At 38.0% G+C, this 25,833-nt stretch overlaps 1 protein-coding gene across 6 annotated transcripts in view; it reads left to right on the forward strand.

Moving 5' to 3' along the window:
• The first annotated feature begins 574 nt into the window (after nucleotides 1–574).
• LOC124102594 (broad substrate specificity ATP-binding cassette transporter ABCG2) overlaps nucleotides 575–25,833 on the forward strand; it is a 62,441-nt gene continuing 37,182 nt past the window's right edge. For 2 of the 6 annotated variants that reach the window (XM_046459048.2, XM_058583865.1), the window contains exons 1-5: nucleotides 575–1,029; nucleotides 2,697–2,793; nucleotides 3,696–3,771; nucleotides 19,214–19,435; nucleotides 23,563–23,622. In XM_046459048.2, coding sequence (XP_046315004.1) covers nucleotides 19,233–19,435; nucleotides 23,563–23,622 — 263 coding nt within the window. In that variant the 5' untranslated portion in view covers nucleotides 575–1,029; nucleotides 2,697–2,793; nucleotides 3,696–3,771; nucleotides 19,214–19,232. Of the gene's footprint in view, nucleotides 1,030–2,696; nucleotides 2,794–3,695; nucleotides 3,772–19,213; nucleotides 19,436–19,742; nucleotides 19,891–23,562; nucleotides 23,623–25,833 lie in introns of those variants that run through there. The other 4 variants (XM_058583866.1, XM_046459047.2, XM_046459050.2 and 1 more) reach the window with 4 other exon arrangements.

Here is a 25,833-nt window from a genome sequence, read left to right on the forward strand (position 1 = left end):
AGCCACCTTGCATCTGTAGCACAGGTGGGGGAGTTGCTCTAAGTGCAGGAATGCTCTCAAATACCCTTAATGGTCTCCAAATTTTACACTGACATCTTGTTTCTTGTCCTGATGCCAATCCAACAATGAAGACAAGGCTGTGAAGAGAAAGAAAAAGAAGTCTCATTACTTTGTTAGCAAAGGAGAAATACAGGGGATTCCTGTCCCAGAGGCTGTGATTCTAATTGCCAGGAGGAAAAGAGGGTTGGTTTATTTTATTTTATTTTTGGTACCAGGGATTGAACTCAGGGGCACTTGACCACTGAGCCACAACCCCAGCCCTATTTAGAGAGAGGGTTTCAATGAGTTGTTTAGGACCTCATTTTTGCTAGGCTGACTTTGAACTTGCAATCCTCGTGCTTCAGCCTTGCAAGTTGCTGGGATTTCAGGAGTGCACCACCATGCCTGGCAACAGAGGGCTTTTATAGAGCTGATTCAAAGGCTACATTCCAGTTGTGCCCTGTGAGGATTAATAATTAATTTGTAACCTAGAGAGAGAGAGCCATTTTTTAGAACTTCCAGTGCCAGCCCGGAAGTCTCGAGTCCTTCATTTCTGTGGTGCATGAGATGAAGGACAGATAACTTGGCCTAGGACTAGAAGAAGATTAATTTTGCTTCTCCCAGGGTGAGGGAAGGGGGAAAGGGAGAAAAGAAAAAAAATCAGTTTTAAAATAAGCTACAGTGACAAAGCATCAAGGATTATGTTCAAAGCATAATCCTTAGGCAAACAGCAAAGGATCACTGTAGGAAGATAAGATTATGAACTAGTTGAAGAACTTGTTCAGGACACGGAACTGTCAAAGTGCAGCAACTGATTCTAGGCCAAGGTCCAGACAGAAAACAGTTTCATAGCATTAGCTTCAGCTTTGAGTGGGCTGTGCATGATCGTCACAAGCAGCAGAAACGGCACTCTGCTGAAACTTGAGGACAGATATATGGAAGTTCATCGCTGTGGTGATTTTCTAAGGAAGGCTTATGAGGAGTAACCAGGTAATTGGGTCAGGGTGCGACTGTGTCCAATCTCAGAGTGCCCCTCCATTTATGGGCCTCAAGGGAGGGGGTTGCTTCATTCACTTGTCTGGTGTGTTCAATAAGCTGATGGGCCTGGTTTTTCTGATATGAGTTTGATATACCCATGCATTCATGAATTTCTGATTAATTAACTGGTAGTCATTTTTACTAGCATGATTAACTTATTTATCAGTTTTTGTCTTATGGTTGTGGTAGGCAGATGGTTGTTTACTTGTACAGACAAGGTCATTATACCTTAGTACTTGTGTTCAAAATGCAGTAGCTCATCGCAACTACTCTTACAAAGTGGAATAACTTGAGTTTAGATGTAGTCTGAAAACTGCTGTTCTATACATTATGGAGTAACTTTGAGCAGGGTACGTTCTTCTCGCCACAAAATGTATTTGTTAGAAAAAAATCTGAGTCATTTATAAGTTAAAATAGTGCAAAATCAATTGATAAATTTAAATACAAGTGTGCTTGACTTCTTAAATTCTTTAAGAAAAAATATATATGTTTGCCTCTATTAAATGTGTTTTTATAATTTGTTGGGGGCAAAAACAGTTTTAAGATTGCTTTGTTTTGGGGTCTTCGTTAAAAATCAAGGTTACTAAGAATTACAATTCTAATTAACAGATGTACATCTACATACAAAAATATGAAGAATTTCAGCTGTGTTCTGGTTAGAATACTATAGAAAGCATAAAGTATTTCATCTTGTTGGAAAACAAGAAGTAATTTGTATAAATTCAAAAAATTTGGAAGGATTGTTTCAAAATTTTGTAAGCTTAAGGGAAAAAAGAGCAAGGAGGAGAAAGAGATATAAAATAGTTATAAATATACACTTTCTGATCCTAAGTTATTTTTTCCTAGTATCTTATACTTATGGAGCTTTTAAAAAGGAAAGATAACTATCTGAAGATAGCTGGACATCTTCAGACTTTGACTCTTTTGAATTCTGCTCTATAATTTATAATGGTACTTCTACTTTTAGGCTTAAGCATCTGACCCTTTTGCTTCTTTGCGTCAGCCATTGTTTAAAGGCTAATTAATTATCACTGGGAAAGGAAGCCTGCCCAGATTGGCTGGCACCCAGTTACCTCAAGACTCTGAGGAATAGACAAAAGATGGAGCAATTATAATAAGGATATAGACTCTTCACTTTTGCCTGCAGTTGTCTGGTGGGTGGCTAAAAGCAAGATGAAACACCTGGCACATCTGTCTTCATTTTATATCTATCCCTTTTACTATGAGTAACCTTTGATTCCAGGGATAAAGTAATCCTAGACATGTGGTCAGTAGAATCTATGCCCAAGGCAACAACTTTCTCATTGGGATAAGGCTACACCGGACCAATATTGGGATAATGATAGACCATACTTGATCAAGATCACTTGTGTTATGGTTTGGATATGAGGTATCCCCCAAAAGCTGACTTGTGAGACCATGGAAGAAGTTTCAGAGGAGAAATGATTGGGTGGTAAGAGTCTTAACCCAATAGTGAATTAATCCCCTGATAGGGATTAGTTGAGTGGTAACTGAAGTACTAGGGTATGGCTGGAGGAGGTGGGAATTCGGGCATGGCTTTGAGGTATATATTTTGTAACTGGTGAGTGAAGTCTCTCTCTCTGCTTTCTGAACATCAGGTGAGCTGGTTCCCCTTGCCATACTTTATGATGTTCTGCCTCACCTAGAGCCCTGAAGAATGGAGCCAGCTTTCTATGGACTAAGAACTCTGAAACTGTGAGCCCTCAAATAAACTTTTCCTCCTCTACAATTGTGCTAGTCGTGTCTTTCAGTCAGCAGTGAAAAAGCTGACTAAAACAACTTGCTTGGGCAGCTGTGAAAATCTTTCAGCTATGCAAACTTCCAATCCTTGCCCTTATTCCCCTTTCTATAAAACCTCAAAGTCATTGTCAGTCCCTTGAAGACAGGCCTAAAGACATGCATCCGTTGTCTTCCCAGTGTTAGCTATACTGATTAAAGTTAACACACACACATAATCAAACTCAAAACAAAACACAACAAAAAATCTTGATTAACTGTAGTAGAATTGTCAAAACTAATAAATTAACATTGGCATAGCACTATAATCCTATTAATTAGATTAATTATAATGCTCTTAATTATGTACTTCATTTCAATTTCTCTTGTCTTTCCATTATTTTTTTTTCCTGTCCAGGATCTACATTGCAATTAACTCTAACATATTTCATTTCCTTCAATCAATGATGATTCTTTAACTATGATTCTTTAACCAAGATCTTATTATCTTGATGCCAGTGAAGATATCAGTTAGTTAATTTGTAGAATGCACCTCATTTGTATTTGTTTGATGTTTTCCCATGATGATATTGAGGTTCTGACTTTCAGGAAAAATGCCACAGAAAGGCTCTGCTCAGTGCATCACATCAGGAGTGTATGTCAATTACTGATGATGTTAACCTTGGTGAAGGGGATGTTTCCCAGGACTTCAATATAGAATTACATTTTTTCCCTTTATAATTAAGAAATATCTTGGTAGAAAAACTTGGATTATGCATATATAATTTCTCCTTGAGCTTTTATTCAATAGTTTTGGCATCCTCTTGTGGAACATGTAATTTGTCAATCTAATGGTAGGTTTTTGTTTGTTTGTTTTTTAGTTGTAGATGGACATGATACCTTTATTTTACTTTTATGCGGTGCTGAAGATTGAACCCAGTGCTTCATATGTGTGAGGTGAGTTCTCTACCACTGAGCCACAACCCTGGCCCCTAATGGTAGGTTTTTGAAAAAAAATTGATTCATTCTATGTTTTAAATATATTTTTCTGTATGGAAGAGCTATCCATTTTCCCTTGTTTATTCAAATATTTGTATCAATACCAACTTATGGATGTTTTATTCTATTGTGTGGGTTATAGTCCAATGTTATTTTTACTTAATTTTCTGCTCAACTTGTTGCAGATTTTGGTACTAGTTCCTCTTCTTCCAGATTGGGCCATGTGCCATTTTGACATACTATCTTGCTTTTTTCTTTTTTAAACTTTAAAAGCATTTCCTTACTTTTTGGTGCCACAAAGTGCTCTAGATTCATTTTGTATTTCCCATAACCTGACTCTGGAATGGCCCATTTCTTCAAGGCATTCTGGTACTTATTTAGAATGACATTAAAAACCGAGATATGGGCACTATGATGCTTGAAGTTACTTTTGAGTTGTTGTTGTTTTTTTTGGTATTGAGGATAGAACCTAGAATCTCATGAATGCTAAACAAGTAGTCTACCATAGAGCTACCTACCACCCAGCCCTAAAACTTTCTGTTTTCATGGGTTTGTGACCTCAGAAGTACATCTCTACAAAGACTGGTATTCCCTTTAATTTTATGCACTAAAGAGAACCTGACTGTAGTAGCCAATTTGGATTCAATCTTTTATGAGAAAAAAGTTGAAATTGGCAGAGCTTAGTAGTTTTTCAAAGTTCTCAGTTTTTCTCAAATGATGATCTATTCATTCTTATAAAACAGTGCATACAAGCTTCAACTTATTAGAATCTTATAAGAATCCATGATGTAGAATCACACAGGTCATATAGTCATATATGCACATAGGGTATATAATGTTCAATTTATTCTGCTGTCCTTCCTAATCCCATACCCTTCCTCTACCTTCACTCCCTTCTGTTTAATCCAAAGTAACTCTATTCTTTCCTAGCCTCACCCCTTTTATTGTGAATTAGAATGCACATATCAGAGAAGACATTTGTCCTTTGTTCTTTTGGAGTTGGCTTATTTCATTTAAATGATATTCTCTAGTTTCATCCATTTACTGGCAAATGCCATCATTTCATTCTTCTTTAAGGCGGAGTAATATTTCATTGTGTTGGGGCTGGGGATGTGGCTCAAGTGGTAGCGCACTCACCTGGCATGCGTGTGGCCCGGGTTCGATTCTCAGCACCACATACAAAGATGTTGTGTACGCCGAAAACTAAAAAAAAAATATCAAAAAACTCTCTCTCTCTCTCTTTAAAAAAATATTTCATTGTGTACATATACCAAATTTTCTTTATTCATTCATCTTTTGAAGGACACATAGATTGGTTTCATAGCTTAGCTATTATCAGTTGACCTTCTATAAATATTGATGTGGCTGTGTCGCTATAGTATGCTGATTTTAAGTTCTTTAGTATAAACTGAGGAGTGGGATAGTTGGGTCAAATGGTGGTGGCTCCATTCCAAGGTTTCTGAGGAATCTCCATACCACTTTCCAGAGTGGTTGCACCAATTTGCAGTCCCTCCAGCAATGTGAGTGTACCTTTCCCCCCACATCCTCCCAAACATCTATTGTTGCTTGTATTCTTGATAATTGCCATTCTGACTGGAGTGAGATGAAATCTCAGTGTAGTTTTGATTTGCATTTCTCTAATTGCTAAAGATGTTGAACATTTTTCATATATTTGTTGATCAATTGTATTTCTTCTTCTGTGAAATGTCTATTCAGTTCCTTAGCCCATTTATTGATTGTTATTTGTTTTTTTGGTGTCAAGTTTTTTGAGTTTTTTATATATCCTGGAGATTAGTGCTCTGTCTGAGGTGCATGTGGTAAAGATTTTCTCCCATTCTGTATTCTCTGTCTTGGTGTTATTGTTTCCTTTGCCAAGAAGAAGCTTTTTAGTTCGAATCCATCCTACTTATTGATTCTTGATATTTCTTCTTGTGCTTTAGGAGTCTTGTTAAGCTGACTTGATGAAGATTTGATCCTACTGGGTCTCTGTTCTAGTGTCTAAGTCTTTGATCCATTTTAAATTGAGTTTCATGCAGGGTGAAAGAAAGGGGTTTAATTTCATTTTGTTACATATGGATTTCTAATTTTCCCTACATCATTTGTTGAAGAGTCTATCTTTTCTCTAATGTATGTTTTTGGCATCTTTGTCTAGTATCAGATAACTGTATTTATATAGGTTTGTCTCTGTGTCTTCTATTCTGTATCATTGGTCTACACGTCTTTTTTAGTGCCAATACCATGCCATTTTTGTTACTATAGCTTTGCAATATAGTTTAAGATTTGGTATTGTGATGCCTCCTGCTTCACTCTTCTTGCTAAGGATTGCTTTGGCTATTCTGGGTGTCTTATTTTTCCAAATGAATTTCACAATTGCCTTTCTAGTTCTGTGAAGAATGTCATTGGGATTATAATAGGAATTGCATTAAATCTGTATAATGCTTTTGGTAGTATGGCCATTTTGACAATAATAATTTTGCCTATCCAAGAACATGGGAGATCTTTCTATCTTCTAAGGCTTCTTCAATTTTTTTCTTTAGTGTTCTCTTGTTTTCGTTGCAGAGGCTCCATTTTCATATTTAGAGACCTTCTCTTACTGCAAGCTTTCCTGGGCACTGATTAGTGTTCGACCCAGCACTCTACCCCTAGAGTGCCTTGAAATCCCCTTCATGTCCCTCATAGCCTTTGACATTCCATGTCTTCTGTGAAGCTCTCAGGACAGGCCTCTGGAAGCACATTTCATTCATATCTTACAACAACAGTACAAAGAGCAAGAACCTACAGTAAACATACTAAGCTGATTAATATAGTATTGCTAAGATAGAATTACTTTGTTTAGATACTTGGGTTAAAGCATGAGAGATATTATGTTTTAATCTTTTTTTTTTGTACCATCACTGAGCCACATCCCCAGCCTGTTTTATTTTTTAGGGTCTCCCTAAGTTGCCTAGGCCTTGAAAAGTTTCTGAGGTTGGTTTTGAACTTGCAGCCTCCTACCTTAACCTCCCAAGTCACTGGGATTAAAGGTGTGTGCCACTATCCAAGTCCATTCCGTTTCATTTGCAGGTAGGACTGTCAAAAGTAGTTCTTGTGCTACAGTCATAGGGGATTCCAGTAGATCTCACAGTCACTCTCTTTGATGCAATGTGAAAATTCTGTTGCCCAGTTCAAGAATAGGTTATTGATATTAACATATGGAGAATATGGCAAATGTTTAATGGGTACACATAGCAGCAAGTCAGCTCCATAAGGCAGTATACACGCTTCTGCACAACCCAGGTAACTGTACCAGCCAATCTGTCTATACTTTAAGGGCACAGAAAGAACAAGTCACCTTTGGAATATGTAAGCACTATACATTGATACAAAGTGTTCCTCAAATGATGAAATCCAAGGGTAATATTGCCTATACTTTTGAAGGCCAGATTCTCAACACATTAGGGTTCACTTATAAATTTAGATATTCTCCTTCTCCCTGAGGGGTCAGTAAAGCAAAAAACTGGGGATTTACTCATATAGTCCAAGGCCTACTAATACTCCTTGTCTCTAATTTGATGTCTTGAGGGGTACATATTTTGTCTCTGATGAATGGAGCTCTGTTTCCTGATTGCCATGTCCTGAACCATTTTCCTCTGCTATGCCTGTCTGCCATGATGTTCTGCCTCGTGTCAGATCCAGAGCAATGGAGTTGGCCATTTATGGACTGAACTTCTGAAACTGTAAGCCCCATGTTGTTCTCGTCAGGACTTTTGGTCACAGCAATGAAAAAGCCGACTAAATAGTGGGTAATGCTGACAGCAGGCAAGATAGTTCTAGCAGGCAAGACGGTTCTGGCGTGCAGCAACAACTTCAGACACCTTTATGGGCAGTTTCCAGAGTGTCACAGATGCCCTCATAGTCTTTTCACCTGCATGCTTTAATATTTGATGTAGCCAAGTGTCAATTTCTTCTGATGGATCTTTTTCCAGCCATATTATTTTTGCCTATTGTGCAACGTTGAGTGGTGTTTCTGTGGTGTTGGGCTCCATAGCAAGAAGGACGACTTAAGTGGCACACAGTTGTCTTTTCAACAAGTGATAACATTCTTTTGCTCCCTTCCTTAGCTGTGATTAGAATCTAGTAGGGTTCTCTATCCCTTAATTAACTGCCATAAACTGCATGTAAAGTCATACAGAATGACGTGTGTGATAAGCTCAGTAGGTTTCCATGTGTTTAGTGTCTCAAGGGCTTGTGTCTGTTTTACTGTCCATTAAGCCTGATTAAAAGCTTTAATATGCTAGTTAGGCCAGTCTCATACTACTCTTGCTATGCAAATCTCATAGCGATCATAATAACTGAGCCAAATGAAGGATAAAAGCTCTCCAGTAACTGAGTATCCCCACAAACTCTTGAATTTGCTTTACTGTGTTGGAAAGTAGAAACACCTGAACTTTCTCTTACAGCCTGAGGTAAGAACTTTATCTTGCCCAACCAAATAAAACCCACGAATTTCACTAATAAACCATGGCCCTAGACTTTGTCAGGGTTTATAGTCCATCTTCTCCCTTGCAAATGAATCAAAATTGTGGGTGTAGCCTTGGTGAGCACTGAAAGGGGATCAGATATGATTGTTAGGTAAACATTTTTACCAGGGTTATAACCATACCACACACAAGATGGGGTGATGGAGATATGATATCCTTGAGGTTACACTGAAAGTATCCATTGTCTTACCACAGAAAGCCAAATGGGGCTTGACTCTCCCGGACTTTATCTATGATAAAGAAGCCATTAGAAAGGTCCAGCACACTGTGATATCTTCCCAACTGAGTACTTAGCTCTTTCAGAATAGTGGAAATGTTGGAAATGGCTACATAATGTGACACAATTATCTTATTTAGTTTTCTACGATCCACTGTTGTGTGCCAAATTCCATCTGGCTTTTATTTTTTTTTTTAACCAGTTACACAGGGGAATTAAATGGGTTGAGTGAATTATGTTTACTTTAGCTAATGCACATATGGCATCTGTTATCTCTTTATTATTATTATTTTTTTTAGTTGTAGTTGGATACAACACCTTATTTATTTATTTTTATGTGCTCCTGATTGTGCCCAGCCAGGCTGCGGCAGTGCTGAGGATTGAACCCAGCACCTCACATGTACTAGGCAAGCACTCTACCACTGAGCCACAACCCCAGCCCCTCTATGTTATCTCTTGATTGCCACCAGGGAGCCAACATTGTTTGGTGGTAACAATAATGGGGTGCAGGCAAAATAAGTGCACACGCTCTTTTCTTTCTTTCTTTTCTTTTCTTTTTTTTTTTTTTTTGGTACCAGGGATTGAACTCAGGGGCACTCAACCACTGAGCCGCACCCCCCTATTTTGTATTTTATTGGAGACAGGGTCTCACTCAGTTGCTTAGTGTCTCACTTTGGCTGAGGCTGGCTTTGAAATCACGATTCTCCTGTCTCAGCCTCCCAAGGTGCTGGGATTACAGGCATGTGTCACTGTGCCTGACTTTCCCTCTTAATATTGGTTTTACAGCTGACATGTGTTTAATCTTCTGAGGACTCAAATGGACCTCAGCTGTGGTGATTTGTAGACATGTATCCCGTAAGATAACAACACATTCTATATTCAGGAATGGGAGTTATGAATACTATGTAGGGGGAAGGCAGCAGGTGTCCAAGCCATAGCATCTATGTTACAATGTTGACTCTCACTGTTTTTTATCTGTATCCATCAATAGTAGTTAACCTGCCTGAGAATTAGTCAGGATGACTATATATCAATGTACACTTAGCTCCCATGTCCACTAATGCAGTTACTCTCTGAATATTTTTTGAAGACTAATGTGTTGTCGGTTCAATATATGGCTTCCAGTCCAGAGATAAGGCTCGGACTTTTGAACCTTGACCTCTCCCCTATTTGTCCCACACCCAAGGGCTGCAAGGCTTCTTTGAGAGAGTCTTGGGCTCTGCTTTCATTATTCTCCTAATAGGAAAGGCTTGTCTTATCTCTTTTTGGGGTGAAGTCCGCTCTCCCTTTCTGTTTCCCTTTTCCTTATTGAGAGGTAATGGTGAAACTCTTGTCCTTTGGCAATTGTTTCCATAACTGTTCCAGGGAAACATTAGGTTGTTTATCTATTTTTCTTTCATTCACTCCTGCTGTTATTAAATCCACCCACTTCTGTTTACAGGAGACTCAGAGAGGTCCTTCCAGTTTTGGCTGGGTTTTATGAACCTCTATTTTCTGCTACCATCTTTCTGTGTCCCCTAGGTCTGCTATCTGTCATGCTGCTTTCTGGAGAGACTGCCCTCCTAATGGGGATAATATTGATACCAGGGCATAATAAATGGTTGGAGACACTGCATGTAACATTGCAGCCCTTATCCTAGCAGAAAAAGTCACACTGTCATGTCCTGGGAAAGGCTTCACATATGTTATGGTTTGGATGTGAGGTGTCCCATAAAAACTCACATGTGAGACATGCAAGAAGGTTCAGAGGAGAAATGATTGGGTTGTGAGAATCTTAACCCAATCAGTGATTTAATCCCCTGATAGAGATTAACTGAGTGGTAACTGAAGTGATAGGGTGTGGCTGGAGGAGGTGGGAATTGGGGTGTGGCTTTGGGTACATATTTGTATCTGGCAATTGGAGTCTTTCTCTGCTTCCTGGTCACCATGATGGGAGCTGCTTCCCTCTGCCACACACTCCGCCATGATGTTCTGCCTCATCTCCAGCTTTGAGGAATGGAGCATAACCTTCTATGGACTAAGACCTCTGAAACTGTGAGCCCTCAAATAAATGTTCTTCCTCTATAATTGTGCTGGTCAGGTCCTTTAGTCACAGCAGTGAGAAAGCTGACTAAAACAACATAAATAGCATGTTTTAATGCTAGTTCCTATAAATAGTTCTATAGGGCTCCCTCCCATAGAGGTCTAGGTGCCTCTGGGTGTAGGTGCATCTCCTGAATTTGGTCATGTACTGTGAATGGAAAGAAGCAGCCCAACTAATAATACATCACACTTTCATCAGCAGTATTGGTGTAAATTCACCGACATAAAGCAGGGTGAGCATTTACTAAAGCCATTTTAGACAGTTCTACACCATCTGCTCCAGTGTCCCACAAGCAGAACATCCAAGAAGGTACATTTTGTTTCATTTTCTGCCTGAACTTGAACCCCAGTTCCACCAGTTCCATGGGAATGTATGGTCTCATGGTGGTACGGAAATATCTCTCTTTGAAATAGGGAGCACTTCTCGGTTTGTATCCTCAAGATGCTTCTGCTAGGTCTTTAACTTTTGGACCAATACTGGTCTAGCTTCTACTATAGCTTTATCTTTCACCTCAACTTCTGAATCACTGGAAATGTGGATTCCCTGAGTGGGCCCACATCTGAGAGTCCCGCTTTTCATTAGTCACCAATGCCCTAACACGGGCTTGGGCTCACAATGTTCCCTCAGTTCAGCATAACAGCAGTTCATGACCTGTAGACAGTAGTCAGTAAGTTTTAAATGCCATGAGAGCACATTCTTGCTGTCAACCTGCATAAAATGGACCTCTCTAGTTTTAAATCTTCCTGTCCTCTGAAGAGCTGAGCCTGAGTAGCTAACTCCCTGTCTGAGGCAAACTTTTATGCACACAGCAGGGACCATGCCACCACTGTGGCTTCATTCTCCTTTTGCTTTCCTACAACTACTTGGTAGTCCCTTCACTTTCTCATGACTAGTTTGAATACTGCTTTCAATAACTGCAGCACTCCTCTTTGCATTTGCAGTGTCCCCATACTCACACTGGAGTTCTAACTCCTCTAGTAAGGAAGCTACCTCAAACCACAATGAGGCTATGGGCAGTCTTGTGTCTCCTCCACAGATTCTATGCCCTTTTCCAACTCCAGAGCCAACTCAATACTTCCCCCTTTGGGATCTTGCCAATTATACCAATTGTTTGACCCCAGGGCTGAATACGCCCAAGCACACTGTTTACTGATTCCAAAGAAAGAACATGGAGGAATTAATGGAAAAAATTTGGATATTTTATTACTTAGTCCTTGGTGGTGATGGGCCAGGATACAATGGAGGGCCCCACTCTACCTAAAAGCAGGGGAACTTATAGGATAGGCTGCATGCTCGCTGCATAGGTGGATTTTCCTAGATGTTTTATGAGTACATCCCTTTAATTCAACCTGGGTCACTCTTTTAGATCCTCTCCTAAAGATTGGGGATAAGCTTCTCCTCTCCATTTCTTTCATCACCATATTCTTTAGAGACCTTCTCTCACTGCAAGCTTTCTTAGGCACTGATTAGTGTTTAACCCAACATTAAGGATCTGTTGAGTGCATCTAGTGGACAGTGCACACCTCTCACTTATTTTCTTTCTTCTGCATGTTGTTGAAAAATTGAAAAGAAGTATAGTTACTTTTTATTCTGACCCCATTATATTGAGCTGCAATACATAAGAAAATCACTTTTTTGGAGAGTTTATTTTTTATAAACTTATTTATATAACAAAAACCAGATTATTGTAAATGATTTGAATAATGTGCTGATGGAAGGCAATTGCTAACTTTTGACTTTATCAAGTTCCATTCCTCTGGGGGTGCTTTCTGATCTCTAAAGTTTAACACGTAGCCTTAGGGCACATCCCTTAAACTTCTTTGTCTACAGTACAGTAGAGGAATAACTTGTGTTGTCCTCTTTAGTTGAGTGTTTGGATTTTTGTGAATTCACCTGACAAAAGCCATATTAGCAAGCAAAAATTTAGACAAAGATAGGCCCAAAGAAAAGTATGACTTCAAGCAGTGTATAAAATTTGAGACCTCTTTACCATCTTAATAGGTGAGGTGGTGTGGGTTGAAGGCTACTTATGGGGAAAAATAACTTTAAGATGAATGGAGAGTAGATGGGGGCTGTGATAGTTTTGTGAGAATGTCTGTGTTGAGAGTTAATCTTCTTTAATTACTTCTGAGGATGGGATTTGTGACAACTGAGTTCTTTTTGAAAGTCTCTACTTTTAGGCAGATAAAGGATTTGGGGAGTTCAAGTGCCTTATTTCAAAATAATAGTCATCCCTGTATTCCATCTGTCTGATTTCAGGGCTTATCACCTTTTTAGTGTTCCTAGAATTTCTCCTAGAACTCAAGAGTACCCACTTTATCTCTGATTGAATGTCTAAAAAGTCATCTCATCAGCTAAGATTAACAGAAAGAATATCTTTTAGTAAGAACATCTAACTGAAATCCCCTGACTCTGGGGATCCAAATGAATCAGGTCTGGCTATTTTCTCCAATAACCAAATGGAAAAAAATCATGGTGAAAAGCCGGAAATATATATCAGTGTAGCTATATGAGGAAGACAAGGGGACCCACATTTCCAGTCTTTTCTTTGAGGGGTACAAACAGGAGTTCCCAGATTATATTGATAAGTAAAACCAGAAGTATGCATAATCTCTCTGTCTTGGTCAAACAGTGGTCTTGCTGGTCATTATCTAAGGTTGGGTCAGGCAGGGTCTTGTTGGCAGGGATAAAAAAAGTTGCTTTTACCTGGATGTGGGTAGCTTCAATTTAACACATGATTTTTATCAATCAAATTAGATGTTCTTGGAATTCAAGGTGACTGATTCAGAGCAAAGAAGACAGATAGAAAATGGAGGCAGAGATGACAAGGTTTTTTTTTTTTTTTTTTTAACCTTTGAAGGCTCAAGTGGAGAGTCAGTGTTTCTGGCAAAACCAGTTTCTAAGTCCTTGTTATAGATTGTGAGATGGAAAGACAGAACTGAGAGGCAGGTGTCTATTTACACGGACAAGTTGGAAAAATGCTTGACTGGAGTAGTGCAGAAAGCAAGATCATTAAAGAAGAGAAGATCAGAGATGGGAGGCTACTGACAAAGATCTTCCATTTGAATCCTGAAATCACTATTGCTAACAAGATATTAAACTTTGAAATTTTGTGTGACAATTTAGGTCCATTGATGCTGCCCTGAAAACAGCTCACACTTGGATGCTCTATCAAATGGGAGTCTGTAGTAAAGGGTTCCAGAAAATGCCATCCCAATATGCCTCTTTGGTATTCCAATTATTTTGAGTGTAAGACAATTGAGGGCCTGGGAACAATTTTAAATCACTTTGCTCCCTCCCTCCAATGACTACAAAGACAGTATAAATTTAACCCTTCAAGTGGAAATTAACTTTTAGTTTTCTATTTCTAAAAGTGCATCTCCAAGACAACTCTTCGCTGAGAAAAAACCTGTGTAACAAAACAACCCCTACCTAACCACACCTTTCCTTCCCCAAACTTGCCACCAGAAGTCCTGAACCCTTTTTCTTTAGCCTAACATTGTCTATAATACTGAACTACCTGGATCCAACCTATAGTCTCATTTTGTTGTGTGTGAAATTCTTGCAAATATTTACATGATGATACTTTTTATTTTGTTAATTAATTGATTACAAGTTGTTTTATTTATTTTTTTAAATTTAGAGTGTGCTAAGCCTATGCTTTATCATATCCCTCTGAACCCTTCAACTTGACATCTTTTTGGCCATAACCCAGGCCCATTCTCTTGTAGTAGCTTATCTGTCCTGTTTTCTGCACTAGCCCCCAGCCTCCCCTTCTCCCAGTGTTCTCTGAACAGCAGCCACCATGTTCTTCTAAAAACATAATTAGTATCATAAAAAGACTCTAGCTTTTAAAGAAACATGAATATCTTTCATAATAGGGTCTCTTCCCATTTCTTATCATGTCATATCCTACAAATCACTGCCAAGGACCCCACTTGGCATGGGTAGAGATCCCCCCTTTTGGGAACTCCTCTGGTGAAAATTTTAGGGTGAACTTGTGAAAGAAAAATGACAATCACCGATGAATAAAAAAATTTTAGATGCAAGGGCTAATTTGTGAAAATTAAATTCATGTTTTGTGTTCTTGTTCAAATTTGAGCAACCACTAGAAAGTGACTTGAGGCTCCTAACTCCCTGTCAGGTGTCTGATCTCTTGGCAGTAATCTGAGGCAGCAGTTTAAGAAGGTATATGCTTAAGCAGCTTCCTGATAAATAGCTATAAGGCAGAGAGCTGCTCTCCATTTACAAGTATTATTCCTAGAGAAAAAATGTACGGGAAGGCCCTGAGCTCTTGGTCTGAAGCTGCCTTTCCTTCTACCAACATATGCAGTAGTTATCACTGGGTGGATGTCTGGCAGAAGATGTAGACTCCACCTGCATCCTTTTCTCTCCTATGTGCAGTTTTCATTGTGTAAAAACTAATTTTGCACTTTGGTTTTAGAGCATGGTAAGAACTAAAAAGTAGAGAAAACTGTTTTGTTTTGTTTGCAGTACTAAGAATTGAGCCCAGGGCCTCATGCATGCTAAAGAAGACTCCACCACTGATCTATATTCCAAACATTTTAAATTTTATTTTGAGAGACAGTGTCTTGTTAAATTGTCCAGACTGGACACAGAATTTTGATCCTCCTGCCTCAGCGTCCCAAGTTGCTGGGATTATAGAAGTGTGCCACTGTACCAGATATATTTCCTTCGTTTTTATTTTTATTTATTTATTTATTTTTTAATTTTTTATTGTGGGTTGTTCAAAACATTACAAATTTCTTGACATATCATATTCCACACTTTGATTCAAGTGGGTTATGAACTCCCACCTTCACCCCATACACAGATTGCAGAATCACATCAGTTACACATCCATTGATTTACATATTGCCATACTAGTGTCTGTTGTGCTCCGCTGCCTTTCCCGTCCTCCCCCCTCCCCCATTTCCTTCGTTTTTAAAATCCTTACTATATTTTTCATTTCATCTTAGGATAATTCACTGTTCATATTGGTTTTAGAAATACATTTGTTTTCCTTCTCTTTATTTCCCTCTCCCTTTCTTTTTGCTGCAATGTATTTCAGTTGAATGGCTTGGGTCAGACCTGTCTGACCACTGGGCTTGTGACCTATGAATTACCGGGGGCTGCTTCTCTCTGAGTAGGATTGTTACAACCCTAGTGAGGAACTAAGAAGCTGCTCAGCAATATGAATAGTGGACCTAATCCATTCACAGGGAGGGAAAGTGTATACACATGCCTAACATTGTTATTGAGAAGTTTTAGCCCACTTGAATTTTATGGGTATGGGTGATCTTTCCTGGGTACTTTAGTTCCAGTTGTTGCTTCATATTAGTGGTAAACCTCACCAAAGTCTCATTTCCATCTTGAGTCAATGAGCTATTTAAAATTAAGCAATATGTTACCTGGTTCTCTTAATACATCTTTGGAGGTAAGAAATGTCCTCAGTGACTGAACATCATGTGGGGTGGCAGTAGGGGAAGAGATCCCTAGTGTTGGAATTGGCATATGTTGGTTTCTGAAGCCCCGGGGAGATGGCTTATGTTTTTAAAGTAAAAGTGTAAAGTTCCTACATTACTTGTTTCTTCATTTTTAGTACTTCAGGAGAATAGAATTTTGTCTAATTATTATCATTCACTGTGTTCACATAAAAACCCAGCTGTTTACTTTTAATATCTTGGGTGCCAGTCTTTAAATAGGTTTCTGCTTTTTAGTTTCCAAAATGAATAGAGTGTTGTAAATGCTAAGTTTTAGGGTGTAGAAACAATTATTTGGACATTGCTTTTTTTTTTTTTTTTTTTTTTTGTCAGTTTTGCTATGTCAGGTTTGTGTGTGGTTTTCTTGTGTTTATCCTTTTGGTATAACTAGAGTTTCTTCAGTCTCTGACTTAATACCTTTGTGTTTTGGAAAATACTTGGCCAGTATTTCTTTAAATATTGATTCTGCTGTATTTTTTTTCTCCCAGACTTCTTAGTTATGTATGTGAGAACTTTATCATCATATTCTATGGTTCTTAGGCTTTTTATGGGTTTTTTTCTCTTTTTCCAATCAAAAGCTTTTTTTTTTTCATGGTGATGATTTTCATTATTTGCCATTTTCATCTTGGAGATTTTCTAGATACCACTGTCCTAGTTCACTAATTATTATTCCTAATCTGTGTGCAAACTACTGTTGAATTTATGCACTGAATTCTTCCTTTTTTCCCCTTCTGGTGATGGTGATGTAACCCACAACCTTGTATGTGCTCTACAACCAGGCTACATTCCTAGTCCCCTTAATTTTCTTGTAAGAGACAGGGAGGGTCTGTGTTGCCCAGGCTGGCCTGGAACTTGGAGTCATTCTGCTTCAGCCTCTGGTATAGCTGGGAGTGCTGTTATGTACCAGTACATGCTGTGTCACATGACTAAACCACTCAGGGTCACTCCAGAAGAACTGGGCTGGCACGAAATAATGACACACAGAGAAATACCTTTTTCTTTGGGTTCTGCGATGGCCCCTCTAACCCAGCTTCCACCAAGGAGGCAAGGCAAGCAAGAAAGAGAGGGAGCATGCCTTGAACCCAGGTTTTATTAATAGGGGGAGCTAGTCCATGGAACATTCTATCAAAAAAAAGGGCAAAGGATAGGGTTACAACAAACAAGTGGGTGTAATTCAACCCCATCGGGTGGTACCCGCTCCTGGAGCTGCACCTTTCTTATCCAAGCGGAGGTAAAGTCTACCTGTATTGCAATGGGTGCAACACCAGTCCAGTAGCTATTTACTCAGGACTTAAAGGTATATACAAAGCTGCTGTCCAGAGTGGCCCCTGACAACTACATTCAGCTTGAATTCTTAATTTTGACTTTTAAAAATAGATTCTCATTCTTTAGTAACACTCTTTTATTTATTTTCTTGAACATATTAATCAGTGGCTTTAATGTCGATATTTGGTAACTCCAGCTTGGATTTCCTTTGGGTCTACTTCTGTGTTTTCATTTTTGGAACCTGAGCTCCTGTTTTCTGGCATGGCTGGTAATTTTGGATTGAAAATTTGGATGATGATAGCTTCTTTGAGAGTGGATTAAATTTTCTTCTAGCAAAGTCTGAGAAGATCATCTTGAACAAATTGAGTCTGGTCTCACCAGGGTTTCTTATATTTGCTGACCCAGTAGTAAAAATTTTGTCTCCCTTGCTGAGAGACTGCTGAAATATGTGCTTAGATCATGAGGGGCTTCATAAGGATGAAGCTTATTTCTGCATGAATTTCCTGAGTGTTACCCCGTGTGTGCAAATACCTGGAGAGGAAAATGCATCGGTGCTGGGCTTGCCCAGAGCTGTTCCCTTCTTGTTGGGAGTTTGGTTCCTCTGGTCCCTGTGACTTTGTTGCTCCCATCAGAACAATCTTCACACACCCCTTGTCATATTCTCAGGAGGATGATTAATTTGGAGCAGCTGTCCTCCAAAGGCAGAGAGAACATTCTTCATGGATGCCTTTGGCTTTTAAAAATAAAAATTAGGTTTATTACAGATGATATTTCAAACTTCTTTCACAATTTCTGTTCACCTTTATTTCTTCATCTAAATCTTTCTAAGGGGACTTTTGAAATTTGTTCAATGAAATACTTTAAATTTTATTTATAGGGCTGGGGTTGTGGCTCAGTGGTAGAGTGCTCACCTAGCATGCGTAAGGCACTGGGTTCGATCCTCTGCACCACATAAAAATTAAATAAAGATATTGTGTATCCACATACAACTAAAAAAAGTTTTAAAAAATTATTTATAAATTTAATATTCAGTTTTCCCTCTAAAGTCTTGAGCTTTTTAACTGTTAGTTTGATTTATTTAATGAGACTTAATTTTAAATTATCCTAGAATTTAAATATGTTTGCCCATTAGGGAAATGAGTATATCTTTGCAGAGGATGTTGGGGTTTACATTTTAGATGATTGAAGGTGCATAACAACCAGAGATGTAAAGTCTGAAGCTACAAAGTCTGAGAAAGCTCTTTTGTCCCTGACTGCTAGGCTATGCCCCTTTGGGTGATAACAGTTTCATGAACTAAAAAATTAAAAAAGAAATATAGGCAGCATATACATTGACCCTGAACTGAAGTAGTATCATAATATGCATTTCAAGCCAGTCAAATGTAACCTTTGTCTGTCTTTTTCTTTATGTATTCTGCATAATTTTCATACTCTTAACTATTTACTTATGAAGAAATTATTTGACACCTATTTGGAGTGCAGGGATTCAAAGTTCTATCTGCCTCTTTTATGGGTTCTGGGGTTGTTCTTATTACAGTGATGTGGGCTGTTCATTGGAAAGAAATCTACTCGCTGCATCACAGTTTAAAATAGACTTGATGTAAGGGTTTGTTACGAAGGGCTTACGATCTCTTTTCCCTTTCTTTTTTTTTTTTTTAATTTTTTTAATATTTATTTTTCAGTTCTCGGCAGACACAACATCTTTGTTTGTATGTGGTGCTGAGGATCGAACCCGGGCTGCACGCTTGCCAGGCGAGCGTGCTACCACTTGAGCCACATCCCCAGCCCCTCTCTTTTCCCTTTCAACCTACCATTACATTTGCCTCCACAGGAAGGCAGAAACTCCTCAGATGACTTTCAGAGATAATCAAATTTGTATCCCGATGTTGCAAAGAAACACCGATGGCCTGCCCGGGATGTCCTCCAGGGACCTGCAGACATCTACTGAGGGGGCTGTGTTGAGTTTTCATCACATCTACTATCGAGTAAAAGTAAAGAGTGGCTTTCTACCTGGTCAGAATAAAGAAGAGTTAGAAATACTATCAGATATCAAGTATGTGCATAATCTTTTAAAAATTCCCCTTTATTGATCTACAATGAACTTCCAGGTTTTTCCTATTACATATAATCTGTTATGAACTTTTACATATACATTTTGTACAGACATATTGATATGTGCTTTTATTTCCTTTGGCTAACCTAGGATAGAAATGATTAGATCACTTTGTTAAAGTATGTTTAACTTTGAAAAGAACTTATGTGCTGTTTTTAAAAATGATTTCCCTATGTGCATTGAGTTTTCTTTGAAAACTGGATAATTAATGTGTTATTTATTTTTCCCCACATAATGTGTCATTTAGTTTTCCCTGTGTATTGGAGGAAGTGGACCTGGCTATGTGATTTACTGCTTTTTGATTGTGACAATATAATTGTAAGCTTTGAACTTTTGTTTTCCAACTATTAAACAGAAGATCTGCTGGTGTACTTTTTGAGCTAGACACTTTTCAGGTACTTGTGCACTTTATGCTCTTTATATTCTAGTAGCAAGGAGGTTGAAATGACAGTATATTGTGATAGTATTTTGCTTTACAAATAGAACTGTTATTAATTTTTTTTTTTTTACTTTTTTGGGTACTGGGGATTGAATCCAGAGGCAATTTTCCACTTAACTACATCCCCAGTTCTTTTTATTTTTTGAGAAAGTGTCTTACTAAGTTGCTAATGCTGGCCTCAAACTGGCAATCCTCCTGCCTCAGACTCTGGGTCAGTAGGAATACAAGTGTGTGCTGTTACCCCTAATGACAAATAGACTTGTTTTAAATGAATGACTTATTTATACAAATTCATAGACTATAGCAATTTACTTAATGCTTTCTCTACATAATAGTATCAGGTAGAAATTATTTAAATATAAGACAACTATTATTTAATAGAAGTTATGCTGTTGAAATATAAAGTGAGAAACTCTAGGATCCAAAAAAATTCAGTCCATTTTATTTTAAAAGCACCCAGTAATTACAATTTTTATTCTTTTCATCATGCAATAAATTTAGAATTTAGAACATGGTATTGAAATGAGAGCTAGAGTGGTATGGAAATGAGTATTTCTAGAGAATCTACTCACCACCAGGTTCCTCTGTGAGTTCACAGATGCTGGCGATTAGGGGTGTCGATTTTTTTTCCTGATGTCTAGAGAACTGAACCTGTGCTTCCCCTCTCTAGTGATAGGAAGTGAATCTGGGTTTGCTCAGACAGTATAGACAATATGGTTTTGTTCGTTTGCTCATTTATTGTTTAGTAGGGACAATAATTGCTCCTAGTCAAAGCAAGCAACTTTTTCAATTTTCCCGACTCTCCAAGGCTGGGGAGTGGTTATAAAGGAACCCTTTGACCTGGTGTGGCTGTAGATCTATATGGAATCCTGTTTTTTTGGATGTTTTGTATACTACTGTGGTCTCTTCTGTTACTAGGAGCCAACTTCCTTCAGAGGATAAGGGAGTGACAAAATAAGGTAGAATTTTTGTGGGAGTGTGATGGGGAGAGAGATGACCAGGATGTGAGAGTTGACTGCGCTGAGGCCAGGGGTGCTATGCTCAAAGTTTGGAATTCTTTCAATTCTGTCTCCATGAAGAACACTTGCTGTCTTGCCTCTTTCTCAACATCTCTTTCTTGTGTCGGATAAGAAATCCTGAATAGGAGAAAAAGGAGAGGAATGGTGGATGAAAGGCTTTGATCCTTTGGTACATGATTAGATAGAATTGACTTAGGGGAAGCTGGTGAGCTTTTCATGAAACATAACAATCAAGAAAATGTTGGGGTTTTTTTTGTATTTTGTGCTGAAACAGGTAGAAGGTAACATGATTTTAATATGTGCAGGTTAAATAGATGTAAAATGTGAACTGTGTGAATGTCTTTTTTTGTTTATTTCTTTGTGTTTATTTGGTGCTAGGGGTTGAACCCAGGGCAAGAGCTGTACCACTGAGCCATATCCCCAGCCCCTCTGGCTTATTAGTTTGGCTAGTGGACTAGTGACTCCATGCAGTGTCTCCTCTGTTCAAGGCGTCACGTGTTCATGGCTGAATGGTATGCCTCTCAGCAAAGGTCATTGTCTTATGCTTTCCTAGGCTCATATAAGTGCACTCAAATTTTAGAATTCTTTCAATTTTTATATTTAAAATGACACCTAGGATTGGGGTTCATGCTTGTTCACATTTCTGGTTTAGGTTTCCATGAGAAAGGTTATTCAGTTTTTGGCTGCTATGTTTTAGAAAAAAAATAGCTCTATTTGTAAAGCAAAATACCATCACAATATACTGTCCATCAGGATTTCTTGGTCTTTTTCTGAGTAAGTATTTTAAAAACCTGGGAAGATTTTCTGACAGTGAAGACTTAGTGAATAAAAAGTTTATTTCTGGTCATTTTACAAGAAATTAGAGGTAGCTGTTATTAAAGAAGATTCATTAAGAGATACAGGTAAATGCACTTGGAGAGGTTATATCATTTTTAGAATATTTTTGAGGGGTGTGCTAGTGATTGAATCCCAGACCTCATGCATGCTGAGTGCTCACTCTGCTACTAGTTTAAATCCACGGACCTACTCAATTGTTAGTGTGTCTTTACAGTAGACGAAAAAGTCAACAAAAGAATAACATTTTTCTGTGTTACAGCTGGCTCTGTGTTTACCCAAGTTTCACTTTTCCTCATGTTTCAGTGAGAGATACATCAGTTAATGAGCAAAGTGGGAGTACATATTGCCTTAACCCCTGGCAGCCATAGTATAATTGTGACAAGTCAGGTAGCACAGTCAGTGAATGTTGAGGTCCCCTTCACTGTAAGTGCTGTGAAGCACTTGTGTTGGGAAGTTCTTCACTGTGACAATTGTGTAATTGTAAGATCCACCTCTGTGGGAATCATTATTTTAGAGCAATTGCAGTCAGATTTGACCGTACACTTGAAATAAATACCATTTCTCTGAGGAGTACATCTTTGCCTCCTTACTAATGCTATAGAAAGACTGTAGACATTGAGGTTTTGAAAGGACTCTGTTTCATCATCTCTGTATCCTTTGGAATCTCAGCCCTTAAACTTCCTTAAGTTCATTCTATTTAGCACTGTACATCTTACCTTTAAGATAAAATTCAAGCTATTTGCCTTCTGGGCTCTCAGCCTGGTCATACCTTTTCCACCTTCCTACTCTGTCCAAATATTTTACCCTCACACATGCTCTTAGTTTGTGAAACTATGGTGTCTCCGCCATCCTTGTACATCTTTAAAAAATTTTCCCTACTGGAGGGATGTCTCCTAATTCTAAACTGAGCATTTTCCAGTCCACTTCTGGACCCAGAAAAAGAAATGAAATGATCTGTCTTGAGGATGTGTGTTTCCTTTCCTAGTTGGTATTACATTTTCCTTGAATGTTATGAACAGGTGATGGCTTCTTATCGTCGGGAGTGCTTCATTCTACCCTTTGTATTTTTGCTTCAGAAATGTTGATTTTTTGTCTGTTTGATTTTGTTAGTGAGACCACTACTACTGGTTTCTATGATTGGAAGATATTATAAAGCATTTCTTGAAAACTGTTACATACTTGATACTGTGTTAAGAGTAACAAGAGTAAGAGATGGGTAAAAAAATCTTACTTGTTTCAAGGAATCTTGGACATTGGATATGTCATTTTCAAAAAGGAATAAATAGTTTCAAGGATAAATGAAAGCAACTTAGAGGGACCTTAACCATTCTTATGGGTTCTGACTAGTGGTTCATATCCTATGTATACTAGACTTCTATTAATCAGTTTTTTTTCTCTTTAAGAGTTGGTGGCTAGGTTTGGTGGCACATGCCTGTAATCCCAGCAGCTCAGGAGGTTGAGGCAGGAGGATTGTATGTTCAAAGCCAGGCTCAGCAATAGTGAGGTGCTAAGCAACTCAGTGAGACCCTGTATCTAAATAAATACAAAAAAAAAAAAGCTGGGTGTGGTGATGGGGATGTGCTGAGGATGTGGCTCAGTGGTCAAGTGCCTGGAGTTCAATCCCTGGTACCCCTCCCACGCCAATAAAGAGTTGGTGCTTGTTTTCTGTCCACAGTTTTACCAACCTTCATTGAAAATATTCAATGCAGAGTCTAAATGAAAATTATTTCTTTGAAAGTGGAACAATAAATTTGTATTTTTTGTGTTTATAGTGGGATCATGAAACCTGGCCTCAATGCTATCCTGGGACCCACAGGTGGAGGCAAATCTTTGTGAGTATAACAGAAAATATAAGTCAGCCATTTCTGTGCAGGTTCAATGTGCTTTTTAAATTTTATGTTTAGTGCATTATAGTTGTACATAATAGTGGGATTCATTTTGACATATTCCTACAGGTGTATACCATAGTCTTCTCCATTTCAATCTCTAGTACTTTCCCCTTCCTTCACCTCCTTTCTCCCCATCCTCTTCCTTTATTGATCTTCTTTCTGTTTATTTAATTATTTTAATTAAGGCATTATAGTTGTATATGAAATTGGAATGCATTTTGATGTATTCATACATACACATGGCATAATTTATTAAACTTTATTTCCCAGTTCTTCCAGTTTTCTTTACCTCCTCCTTCCTCTTCAGTCCCCTTATTCTACTCTACTAATCTCCCTTCTATTTTCATGAGACCTCAATTTTTAAAAAAATATTTTTTTCCATACTAGCCTTTGCATATAAGAGAAAACATCTGACTCTTGACTTTGTGAATTTGGCGTAGTTCAATTAGGACGAGGTCTGGTTCATTTACTAACAAGTGACATAACGGTTGAGTAGAACTCCCTCCATTCATCTATTGATGAGCATCTAGACTGATTTCATAACTGGCTATTGTGGATTGTATATGGCTATCATTTACCTGTGTTTGCTCATATCACTATAGTATGCTGGTTTTAGTTCTTTTGGGATAGCTAGGTCATATGGTGGTTTCTAATCTTTGAGGACTCTTCATACTGCTTTCCAAAGTGATTGTACTAATTTTCAGTCTCATAAATTATGTACAAGTATCTTTCTCCCTATATCCTTTCTAGCAATTACCATCATTTGTATTCTTAATGATTGATATTCTAACTGGGGTGAGATGAAATCTCAGTGTAGTTTTGATTTGTATCTCCCTGATTGTTCAGGGTGTTGAACATTTTTTTTTTTTTTTGTGTGTGTGTGTATTTGTTGGTCGTTTGTATTTTTTTTTCTTTTGAGAGATGTTACCCATTTATTGAGTGGTTGATTGGTGGTTTTGGTGGCAAGATTTTTAAAGATTTTTGAGTTCTTTATATATTCTGATTATTAATTTCCTATCAAAGAGTGGCTGGCAAAGATTTTCTCCCATTCTGTAGGATCTCTCTGCACACTCTAAATTATTTCCTTTACTGTAAAGAGCTTTTTAATTTAATACTATTCCACTTATTGATTCTTGGTCTCATTTCTTGAGCTCTAGGAGTCTTATTAGGGAAGTCAGTGTCTGAGTCAATGGGTTGAAGTATTGACACCATATTTTCTTCTTGCTCTCGTTGTTTAGGATTTCTTCAGCTATTCTGGGTCTTTTGTTCTTCCATATAAATTTTAAGACTGCTTTTTTTTTCCAGTTTTGTGCAGAATGTCATTGGTATTTTGATGGAGATTGCATTGAATCTGTAGATTACTTTTGGTAATATGGTCATTCTAAAAATTTGTTCTACTTAGTTATACATGACAGTAGAATGTGTTTTGACACACCATACATAAATGAGATACAACCTCTCATTCTTCTGGTTGTATATGATGTAGAGTTAAACCATTTGTGTAATTATATATGCACATAGGGTAATAATGTCCAATTCATTCTGCTATCATTCCTACAATATAGCCATTTTGATATTACCTATACCTATTCATGAACATGGTAGGTCTTTGCATCTCCTAGAATCTTCTTCATTCTCTTTCTTCAGTATTTTATAATTTTCATTATAGAATTCTTCTACCTCTTTAGTTAGATTTTTTTCCTAGGGTTTTTTTTTCTTGTTTGTTTTTAGGTTATTTTGAATGGAATTTTTTTTTTTTTTTTGTCAGCAGATCCATTATTGGAGTATAAGAAAGCCATTTTTTTTATGTTGATCTTGTTTCCTACCACTTTGCTGAATTTATTGATCTAGAAATTCTCTGGTAGTGTTTTTTGGATCTTCTAGGGTTAGAATCATGTCATCAGCAAACAAAAAGAATTTGACTTTTTTTCCTATTTGTAGCCCTGTAATTTTCTTCTCTTGCCGGATTGCTTTGATCAATTTCAAGAACTTTATTGAAAGGGAGTGGTGAGAATTGACATCCTTGTCTTGTTCTAGATTTTAGAGGAAATGCTTTGTATTTCTTTGTTCAGTATGATGTTGGCTTTGAGTTTGTCATGTATAGCCTTTATGATGTTGAGGTAAGTTCCTTCTGTTCCTGGTTTCTCTGGTGTT

The sequence above is a fragment of the Marmota monax genome, unplaced genomic scaffold (genome assembly GCF_021218885.2).
Source record: "Marmota monax isolate L192 unplaced genomic scaffold, Marmota_monax_Labrador192_F-V1.1 WCK01_AAM20220418_F8-fsc00002, whole genome shotgun sequence".
Lineage (NCBI taxonomy): Eukaryota > Metazoa > Chordata > Mammalia > Rodentia > Sciuridae > Marmota > Marmota monax.